The 12,032-nt window shown below is 34.6% G+C and overlaps 1 protein-coding gene across 1 annotated transcript in view; it reads right to left on the bottom strand.

Moving 5' to 3' along the window:
• LOC123556984 (torsin-1A-like) overlaps positions 1-11,540 on the bottom strand; it is a 37,121-nt gene extending 25,581 nt beyond the window's left edge. Inside the window, exons 1-3 of the mRNA XM_053543291.1 lie at positions 11,297-11,540; positions 5,061-5,323; positions 1,126-1,301 (exon numbers count right to left, since the gene is read on the bottom strand). Coding sequence (XP_053399266.1) covers positions 1,126-1,301; positions 5,061-5,323; positions 11,297-11,525 — 668 coding nt within the window. The 5' untranslated portion in view covers positions 11,526-11,540. The remainder of the gene's footprint in view (positions 1-1,125; positions 1,302-5,060; positions 5,324-11,296) is intronic.
• Positions 11,541-12,032: the final 492 nt, after the last annotated feature.

Raw genomic sequence — 12,032 nt, 5'->3', positions numbered from 1 at the left:
AACGTGTTAGAATGGAAATTGATTTTTGTTTGGGTGCTTTGTTGACATATTAAACACGGATTTGAGTTCAGATGCCTTGTAATTAAGCACCCACTTACCCTCATCGCTTCAATGGAATTAGCTTACATTTTGACAAAAAATTTACAAGGGGAACTTTTTAGAAAAAGTAGTCAGGGAGCCCTTTATTTTGATTTAAAACAAGTTATTTTTTGGTGTCTCTTTGGGTTTTTTTTATCGCAATAGTTTGGGTTTTCAGTTTACAATGGATTTTTCCCGTTTTCTCGCTAAGAAACGAGGTTTGAAAATCGTTTTGGGAAATTTTGAAGAAATTTCCCTTTCTAATCCGACCCGTCGAGACGGGAGGAATTAAAAATACAAAAATGAATAGTACCATAGGGTGTTAAGTGACATTCCCTTGGGTAAAACCCAATTTTTTTTAAAGACAAAAAATGATCAAAAACTTTAACTTTCTATTTATAAAAAACATATTTAAAATAAATCAAAATATATGAGTTCTTAAACGTTTCCCCCCCCAAAAAAACAAATTTAATTTTTATATTTTACAGTACAAAAAAACAAAAAAAACTTTTGTCGTTAAGGCAGGAATTTTTATAATCTTTTCCCATTTCCTTTTAGTTTGATAGATTCCCTTTCCAAACTTCTTCCAAGTTGTTTTTGCTTTCTTGCTATATCTTTTGCCCTGTGTTACTGAAATGTTTTTCATCCATTTTCTTAAAATATATCTGCAACATTACATTATGTACACTATTTATAAGTTATAAAAGGAATGAAACTGATAAATGATGGATGATTGAATGAACGGGGAGCTAGTTCGCCTTATGGCCAATCAACCGTGTGACTGTGACTGATAAGTACGACATTGTAATCACAAGTAACTATTAAATATGTGGCTGTGGAGAAAATATGCTCTGTCGTTCTGTTAATATCATAACTCAAGGACTGGTATTCTGAGCTTCTGGGTAGACTAGAATTATATTTACTCGCTGTTCTAGGAATGTTTACTTGCATGCAAAATAACATTACTGCCGCATGGCATTATATGGAAACTTATTCTCTTTAAACAAATCGCCATATCAGAGTAACTGAAGTTTTCTAGGCATAAACCTTAAAAAGAAGAACGTAGCTTTCCTGTAGTCCACGCCTTCAAGGTTGTCATAAAACTCCAGATAGGGTTTGAGGGTATCGATAATTCCTGGTGGCATCTTATCCATCTCATCAATTATGAACAATGATCGTGGACACTCTTTTACACGCGTTTCTATGAAATCCTTTAACTTGTCCTATAATGAAACTCATTTTATTACAAAGTTACAATGATAGTTACACACTGGCCATAGCTTTATCAGATCAAGTGGTTCCAACGTTGTTTGAATGGTGAATTTTACACCAATCAGGTGGAGAAATATGGCCGATACTACAAATTTCCGGTATTGTAAGTATGATTTAAAGGAATTTCTACCCGTTAAATAACGGATCAAATGAAAACGACGGGTGCACCTGGAGCGCAAATGTGTCTATGTTTTAGCACATGTGTCCGTTTAGATGAGATTTGTGCCGTTATTCAAACACTTCTTTACAGTCCGGGGGGGAAAGGGAGATTTTTTACAGTTTTTGACAATATCGCCTCAATATTGTGTTTATCGGGAACAAGTAACTTTTTAAACACTTTTTATATAAAGGGGCTACATCTAAAAACAAAGCGTGTGTATTTTCGTAGTTTTATTCAGAGTTGTTTCTGAAAAATCGGCCGAAAACCTAATGCAACGCCGTTTCGAGTGGGTCGCTATGCAACGAAATCAAGGGGATACCGTTCTGTGTCTTACTTGCGAAGTCTTATCCGTCTTAAAAACAGTCATTAAAGGCTAACAATGAATAAATTTAGAGAGTTTTATATCATTATAATAATCCCACCATTTCTAATATATTGTACTTTTCATTTTTGACATTGTCAAGAAACATCAACACAAAAACATAAAGCAAGGATGAAAAACCGAACAATATCATAAAGTAAATATTAGTATTAGTTCTTTAAAAACAAGAACCATTTCACTGATATTTATCTCCTCCGCGAATGGTACTAAACAGCATACCAAAAGCGGTTTGGGACTCTTTAAAATCAGTATAGTTACAGTTGGTAAATTTTAGTCCTTTAAAACCAATACTTTGGGCGATTTCATTACTTTTGTGATTTAAGCTGTTCATACAAAATAAATAAATTTGGTCCATGATAAAAGTATTGATCAGTTGTTTGTACATATTTTCATTCATATTTCTGGTGAAACGTTCATTTATTTTCAGAGAGATAAATCACAGAGCCCGTTAAAATTGGCCAGGGAAAAGACAAGATTTTTTTTCCTCCATAAACCAGAAACGACGTAAAAAAACTCTATGGTCGCCGTTCAAAAATGAAAATACAAATGAAAAACAGGCACAATAAAAAAAACGGACATGCAATTCTAAGAAAACGTGTCACCAAGCAAACGATTAAAAGCGTTTTCTGTATGTGCTCAAAGTGAATAAAAAAAACACACACAAAAAAAAAAAAAGAAAATTCTGCTAACTCCAACTTCAAGCACCAAAATATCAAGAAAAAAAAACCCTGTTCACAATAAGGAAAATTAGAAGAAAGAGTTTTTTCTGATGAAAATTTTTTAAGAATTAACAAAGGAAGAGACAGATTTTTAGATATAGACATTGCAAGCGACAAGGTTGTCCTGAGACAACTTTTTGAAGCAAAAGATACATTATTTTACAATATTTCTAACTCTTTTCAAATCAATTAAGTACCCCTTGGCAAACATCGATTTTCTTCTTTAGTTACAGACAGTTAAATAGTACAACTGTGACACGTCTCTCTTAGTTTTTTTGTAGTCCGTTTATTTTCTTTCATGGTGTCTGTATTTCATTTGTATTTTCATTTTTTAAAGGCGACCATAGAGGTTTATACGTCGTTTCTGTTTTATGGAGGACAAATAAAAAATTTCGTCTTTTTCCTGGCCAATTTAACGTTCTCTGTGATTATCTCTCTGAAAATAATGAAGGCTTCACCCGGAATATGAATGAAAAGTGTACAAAAAAACTGGTCAATACTTTTATCATGGACCCAAAATTTTTTTATTTTGTATGAACGGCTTAAATGCACAGCAATTTAAATCAGTAAAGAAATCGCATTGTATTGGTTTTAAGGGACTAAAAAGTAACCAACTGTTACTATATGATTTAAAGAGTCAAACCCCTTTTGGCATGCTGTTCAGTACCATTCGTTGATGAGATAAATATCCTTGAACGGTTCTTGTTTTACAACTGTAACTATTATTTACTAAATGATCTTGTTCGATGTTCATCCTTGCTTTATGGTTTTTGTGTAGATGTTTTTTGACAGTGGGCCCCAAAAATATGTTAAATGTTAAGCGAGCTAAAAATGTAAAAGTTTCAATTTAGAAATGGCGGGATCATTATATGAATAAAACTCTCTAAATTTATCATTGTTAGCCTTTAATGACTGTTTTAAAACGGATATACTTTGCAAGTAAGAACGAACGGTATCCACTTGATGGCGTTGCATAGCGAACCACTCGAAACGGCGTTGCATCAGGTTTTCGGCCCAATTTTTCAAAAAAAAACTCGAATAATTCTATGAAATACACACGCTTTGTTTTGGAGGTAGCCCTTTACATAAAAAGGGTTTAAACAGTTACTTGCTGCGATAAACACAATATTTGTGGGTGATATTGTCAAATATTTTTCAAAAATCTCCTTCCCCCGCCGGACTGTACAGAAGGTTTGAATAAGCGGCACAAATCTCAGCTAAATGGACACATGTGCTAAAACATAGACACATTTACGCTCCAGGGCACCAATTTGTTTTCATTTGATTCGTTATTTTAAAGGGTAGAAATTCCTTAAATCATTCTTACAATACCGGAAAATTGTAGTATCGGCCATATTTTCCATCTGATCGCGTAAAATTCACCATTCAAACAACGTTGGAACCACTTGATCTGATAAAGCTATGGCCAGTGTGAGTTAAGATCCTGCTAGTAGTCTTGTAAACCTAACAAGATCTGTCGGAGGACAGCAATGCTCGACTGTTCAACAGCGTTGTCAATTGGATGCATATAAAAGTAAAAAGTGGGGGGGGGGATAGTTTTGTAAATATGTAAAACAGGATTATGGAACATGCACAATGCATATCAGCTCATGACACTGTACAAGTGTGTGTGGGTTTCAATCCGTTTCGATAAGTGGGTACTGAGATACCAGCTTACATATAACCAAAACATTGGTATGTCGGAAAGGGGTATAATTTTGTGAAAATGCAAAGTAGAGCTATGTAACCTGTGTATTGCATGTCAGATCATGACAGTGAACAAGTTTGTGAAGCTTCAATCCATTCTCATTTGTGGGTACTGAGATATTACCTTACATACAAAAACTTAACCAAAGATTTCTATGTCAAAAGGGGCATAATTTTGTAAAAAAGCAAAATAGAGTTATGGAACCTGTGCAAAATAAGTCAGTTTATCACATGAACAAGAATGTTAAGTTTCAATCCCTACCCACAAGGGGTTACTGAGATACCAGCTTATATACAAAAACTTAGCTAAATCGGGACGCCGACGCAGCTGCCGTCGCACGGGTGAGTCCAATAACTCTACGTATTCTTAGCCGAGCTAAAAATGAAGACCTGAGAAATGACAAGAGTATTGTTTTTCCTTAAGGCATTGCCGAAAGCAAATGGTGCAGTGCTCATAATTCTCGGAAGAGGTGCAGCTAGTAAAAAGTGTTGTTTTATTAGTTCAAAATCTCAGTAGGCAGGTTATCAATGACTTCCGTTACTACAATATCAAATAATATCATTAGCATTAGGTAGTAAACTAACAGGTGTTTCAAAACACTAATAAGAAAAAATATTTGCTAATACACTTCATCCACACTGTTGTGTTTTGGAAGAAATACTCTGGATGGGCCATATATTTCAACACATTGGTGACTACATAGTTTACACTGCTAAGTATACACGTGTAACTTGAGCATACCTTGTAAAAATATGTCTTGGATTCATGTGGAAACTCTTTTACAGTTGAGATCAAATGAACGTACTTGCTTTTCATTCCTTTTACAAACATATTCTCTGCTACAATTTTACTAGCATAGTTCTTTCCTGTCCCTGTCCCTCCGTGGAGAGACAAGACGAGCGCTTTTCTGGGGTTATCTTTTCCGTGGGCTTTAAGATATTTAACAAGCGGTTCAATGACCAGGTGCTGCCCATACAGTTTGGCTTCGAGTGTCAATTTCAGGTCTGAAATAGATAAATATTACATAAGGAACAATTAAAGCTACAACATTTCAGTATAGACCGAAATACATCATTGACAATTGAAAGCTACTTGCCCATAGTTCGGGTGAAATTTTTCAACATATTCATTTCCACCAAGTTTGGCATAGAATGCATATATAACACTAAAAATGTTTAAATGGGTTAAAAAAGTTAGATATTCGTAAAGATGCAAGAAAAATGTAAATTTTCTTCGTTATCTCAAAAGTCTTGGAACGGCTTAATACCTTCTGCACAATATTTTTGACTATTTATAAGAATATCTTGCGAAAAATCTTATGTCAATAAGTTTCTTCCACTAATCACTTTCAGAGAATTTTTGAGATTTTGGTTAGTCCTTTTATTTTTGTGTTAGTATACAATCGTAAACTACCAGCGTTCTGAGTGAAAAGGTTGCCCTTGACTGGAAAAGAACAATTTGAAAAAGGAGACCTATGAAATAACAAGCCAAGTATTACTTAAAGGTATCAATACAGCCCACCGGCAACAGACCAGGAATGCCACCCATCACTAAACTGCACAGTTCGGCAAATGGGTACGATACATATTGAACATTTGATCTTCCATCGTGCACCATTTGCATAATGTATCTTATGTCAGAGACACTCCACGTACTGTAGGTTTTCATTAACGTTGTTGAAAAATTCGAAATGATGGATGAGAGTCGACTTAGAAATGAACATACAGTGGTATTGTTACACATTAGTTTCAGTTGGATATATCGATACACCATTTTAGCATACACGTGTAGTTGAAACACCCTTTGGCAATCATTTTTACACCAGCCAATCAGAATATCTGTTGTTCTGTGGACAAAAATTGATTAGGAGACTTTGTGCATGTTTTTCTATAACGTAGACGAAAACATAAATTACGCGAAATGATTGCGAAAATGTGACTGGTGCATGATCGAATAAAGCGGTTTAAGCAGGCATATTTGCCGAACTGTGTGTTTTAAAGACGCACCAGAGAATAATTGTATTATTTTCTATTTCCATGATGGTAATTATACATGATTTGCATCATGACAAAAAATGGGAAATACAAGTATCTTCTAACGAATTGACAGCGACATAATATTAGACCAAGACAATGTGTTTAATGTCTAAACATTGTATTAAATTAATGTAGCATTATGCACAGTATTTGATATATTAAGCTGAGTTTAGATCAAACATTGTTTCTACAGGGTAAGATAGTTATCTATCTATGTTTGTAAACCTATTCTGAAAAAGATTGACTGAATAAGTTTGTAGATGAAGTTGTGAAAACAAATTTATTCAGGGAGGGCCTAAATTGCCTTGTCACCATGCTATATAGCTGTATCAAAGCAGTTTTATCAGTGAATGATTTTCACGAAGTTCATGAGGGAGAGAAAGGTAGGTCACTAGGTTGTGGCGGGTCTTTATTTAAAGGCGCATCATAGAATAACTGTATTCTTTTGTATTTCCTTGTCGGTGATCATACATGATTTGCATGAAAAAAAAAGAAAAGAGAATAAAGTATCTAGCTGCAAACTGATAGGCCAAGATAATGTGTTTAATGTCTAACATTTCTTTTTGAAAGAATGTAGATATGCACTGTAGGCTACTTGATGTAGAGTTTAGACCAAACTTTGTTTCTACAGCGTAAGATAGTTATTTATCTATGTTTTTAGAATTATACCAAAAAGAGTTTGACTGAATAAGTTTGTACATGAAGATGTGAAAACAAATTAATTCAAGAAGGACCTAAAATGTCCACCTGTTATCTTGTAGTATAGCTGGGTAGATCTATTTCACAAAGTTCATTAGGCAGGAAAATGTAGGTCACTAGGTTGTGGTGGGTCTCTAAGATTAAAATAGGCTAGTATGGCTATGGTTATCATATTGTACCTAGGAGTGTGATGTAACATGTACAATGGCATTTTCTTTCTGGCATGGTACCAGTGATCTTGCCTACTCAAAGGGGCGGTCTCCATAAAGCTGTTTTCCTGGTACAAACAGATTTTCATATATTTTTGCTAACAGTTAGCCTTATGAATGAGCTTTACATCCCGGGAATAGTTAGCCAATCGGAGCTTTAGTTTTAAGAGAATTATGTCTTAAGTGTGGGTGGGGTAGATCTATTTCAAAAAGTTTATTAGACAGGAAAAAGTAGGTCACTAGGGTGTGGTGGGTCTCTAAGATTAGAATAGCCTAGTATGGCTATGGTTATCATATTGTACCTAGGAGTGTGGTGTAACATGTACAATGGCATTTTCTTTCTGGCATGGTACCAGTGATCTTGCCTACTCAAAGGGGCGGTCTCCATTAAGCTGTTTTCCTGGTACAAACAGATTTTGATATAATTTTGCTAACAGTTAGCCTTATGAATGGGGAATAGTTAGCCAATCGGAGCTTTAGTTTTAAGAGAATTATGTCTTAAGTGTGGGTGGGGTAATTCCATACCTGTACTGCCTTACAGAACAAATAGGTGGATTTCAGTGTATTTATATCAGCTGAACTAAAAGTAACGTATAATGTGTACACTATAAACACATACTGACATGATGTAAGACATTTGATTCTGCAGCATACCTTTACAAAAATATGCCACTTCATATGCACTTTGTAGAATCTTATACATTTTGCATCTACCATCTTTGCGGAAAACCACAACATTTCTTGATACAAGAAGAGAGGCAAACCGCATTTAATGAGAATATTTGTTAATGACTAGACATTGCAGAATTATGGGGATTTATTTGTGCTTTGCCTTTGAAGTGACTTATTTTCCTTTGATAGCAGAAAAAGACATGAGAAAAATGCAGAAAATACCAGATTTTCTTTTTTCAGAATTTCAATTCATTTATGTGTAAAAATAACCCATGCTCAATGAAATGCACTGTACTTAACTATAAAAATCATATTTTATTGCTCAGTTGCTATTAATTTGATATTGTCAAACAGCTTTTACACTTTCTAAGCGTTGCTGTACTGGTGAAAGCAATGGGCAAAAGATACAGACTTTTTAACCAAATATAAGAGCCTGGTGTATATTTACTCCTTATACTCTGATATTTTGTCGTTTATATGCTATTCTGCATTACCATCATGTGAGGAGTCATGCACTTTCGGTATTTGTTTTGTTTGTTTGTTTTGGGTTTAACGCCGTTTTTCAACAGTATTTCAGTCATGTAACGGCGGGCAGTTAACCTAACTAGTGTTCCTGGATTCTGTACCAGTACAAACCTGTTCTCCGCAAGTAACTGCCAACTTCCCCACATGAATTATCAGAGATGGAGGACGAATGATTTCAGACACAATGTCTAATGAGCTAAGCGGGCGGGTGCACTTTCGGTATCCCATACCTCAGTTGCAGCATCTGTCAAAGCGTTCATGAATTTTTCATGTGTTTTTTGGTGGCTTTCGTTTTGCTGGCGACGTTCAAAACCTAAATAATAAGTAATATTTCCCTTCTCAAATGCACTCATCTGATTGGTCGAAAGGAGTGCACGCGCGGGTCAGCAGAAAGCGATATTGACCCGCAAAAGTGATAATGACTCTTGTGATATCGCTTTTTCTTATGTGTATGAAAAATGGGCCAGTCAAGTGAGTGAATTTGAGAAGGGCATTTATAGACTTATGTTCGGTCAGTATGTGTTTTTACGGACCTGTAAAAACACATATTCACCTCACCATAAGTCAATAGCTGTATGATAATAATGCCTGTTTTTATATTAAATATGTCAGTTCTCTGTTTTGGCGAAAGCTTTCTCATATTGGCAGATTTATATTTACGTCTGTCTTTTTGACACACAAGGCACTTCATAGACGAAGGGGGTGATGGTGGATCTAGTTCTGAAGTGCTGGCATTATTATTGGATTGCTGTTCCCTTAAGATGGAGTTAGCCAAGGAGGAAGTTTGAATCCAGTAACATTTATCACAAAACAGATTACCCTCACAAACCTTTGCTTTTAATATTGGAAGTAAAACACAAATATCATGTCCATTCAACCTTCTTAGTCGGGAACAACGCCCATATCTGACTTGGCAGTCTTTGCAGATTTTGCCTCTTGACTTTGCCATATTATATTGAAAACAAAATACATACAAATATAAATGTGTTGTCATATATACAAAACAATAACCTTCTAGGCTTAAAATTCAATTCCTTTGAATTAAAGTATTAACAGTGTATAACTACCACCATAAAGGTTATAGAATATTGTATAAATGAAGCACAAACAGATTCCTTGTTAAAACAATATAAGAATTCACCAATGGTATCAAATGAAGCAAGGTCAACTTGTCCAATAAACAGAAGACATTCAAAGCATATTTTAGACAGTTCCTGATAATTTACCAGAACATATAAGGTAATGGTTTACATAGAATGTATTATGCAAAAATAAAAAAAAAACTTGCCAAATAAACAAGAAACAATTTTTCAATTCATGCTAGAGATGAACAAAACTTTGGAGCTAATGTCAGAAGAGAAAGTTTTTGCCAGCAACAGATTCTATGTGATATATCTCAATAGATAAGAAAATACAGATATATGTACCAAAATCACTGTGTATTTTTTCACTAGGCAGTGCTAAAGAGGTTTCAACTTTGTTGAAGCTATACATCTTATTTTCAATACTGCGAAAAAAGGTAAATTAATTGGACACTGGGCCTAAAGTGATGCCTGCGAAATTGTAAAAATCACTATGCATTTATTTCTTTTATTGTGACACATCCTTATTCAAACAAGGCAAATCTTTGAAACACCACATTACTGGAAACGTACCACAAGCATTTGCTAAATAAAGAAATGAAAGCTTAGTCAGTATTTGACAAAAAAACATACAGGTTTGAATGTATAAAAGACTTAGATGTAAGACTGTATTCAAGGTAGACGATATTAAAATGAATCATTTTCATACACTGAAGCAGAGATATGGGACACCAAATAGAACTGCTGAAATGAAAATGACACATATAATGCAGCAAATAAAGTTGTATCAGGAAGGCCAGAAAGTGGCCTACATCAGATTTTTATGTTTTGCTGACATTTCTGTATGCCTTTACTAGTAGAGAAATATTTAGAGAATTGACAACATCAGATGAATAGAAGATTATGAAAGTGATGAATAAAAATGTTTTTAGTTAAATACAGTATGATTCATTGGGCCAGAATTACTTTCACACATACTTGAATTGAAATTCTGAAAAAAAGAAAATCTGGTATTTTCTGCATTTTTCTCATGTCTTTTTCTGCAGTCAAGGTCAAATAAGTCACTTCACAGGCAAAGCACAGAAAAAATCCCCATAATTCTGCAATGTCTAGTCATTAACAAATATTCTCAATAAATGCGCTTTGTGTCTCTTCTTGTATCAAGAAATATTGTGGTTTTCCGCAAGGATGGTAGATTCTACAAAGTGCATATGAAGTGGCATATTTTTGTAAAGGTATGCTGCAGAATCAAATGTCTTACATCACGTCAGTATGTGTTTATAGTGTACACATTATACGCCTTTACTTTTAGTTCAGCTGATATAAAAACATTGAAATCTACCTATTTGTTCTGTAATACAGGAGAGGTATAGAATTACCCCACCCACACTTAAGACATAATTCTTTTAAAACTAAAGCTCCGATTGGCTAACTATTTCCGGGATGTAAGGCCCATTCATAAGGCTAACTGTTAGCAAAAAATATATCAAAATCTGTTTGTACCAGGAAAACAGCCTTATGGAGACCGCCCCAAAGTTTCATCCCTAGTAATTATGCATGCCATAAACTAAAGCCAGAGCATAGTTTCTTAGGCTTGTGTGGAACATACATGTATAATAGGGGATGTAGAAATCACCGTGTTAGTTATCTTGTAATTATATTAGTAATTCATGTAGTGTATCAACAGTATCTAGTCTTTGAAAACATACACTGTGCACACTGTCCGAATTATTCACCCTGTAATAGAGTTTTACCTGTATAATTTGTTGATATCCATCTATCAGTACAATATTCTGAACTCGTGTATCCTTTATCATTTAACCAGACAGAAGCTGCTGCAAATACACCAGCAGTTAAAAAGTCGGCTGTGAAACCACTGATAAAGACAAATAAATAATTAAAACATTTGCTTCTCTTCCAGGAATCATACTCAAGAAATTTACACTTAAAACTGAAAGCGAAAGTTCCCAGCTTCTGCTCCATTTACTCTACGGTTGCGCCCTGTCTAGACGGTAGTGACGTCACGCTCTATGCTTCTCATTTAAGAATATTTTATTGCAAATGTTACACAAGATACAAGCACAACACACACATACAAGACATAACAACACTAGCAATAGGATATTGACGGAAGTATTAGAATACTTATCGAAAGATAATATTTGCAATACTTACGGATGCCTGTTTTACTAATGTGTAACACATGCTGAGTTATTCATGAAAAGGAAAAAAAAAAGCAAACAAACAAAAATGCACAAAAATGGAAGGAAACGATGAAATAAAAGAATTGGTATATTGAATTATTAGTATTTCGAATATTTTAGCAAAATTAGGTAAAGGTGACGGTATAAAATACTGAATAAGAAACTATATTCACTAGAATAAAAGGGAAGGGAGAAGAAACGTAAAGAAAAAGCTGAGCTGCCGAGCTGGCCCAAACCACTCCTAGCTTATATACTTAACAGTCTTGTTGTCTGGAGATAGATAGAG

Source organism: Mercenaria mercenaria, chromosome 5 (genome assembly GCF_021730395.1).
Source record: "Mercenaria mercenaria strain notata chromosome 5, MADL_Memer_1, whole genome shotgun sequence".
NCBI classification, from domain to species: Eukaryota; Metazoa; Mollusca; class Bivalvia; order Venerida; family Veneridae; genus Mercenaria; species Mercenaria mercenaria.
The sequence above is the reverse complement of the archived record's forward strand: the minus strand, read 5'-3'. Positions and strand labels throughout refer to the sequence as shown.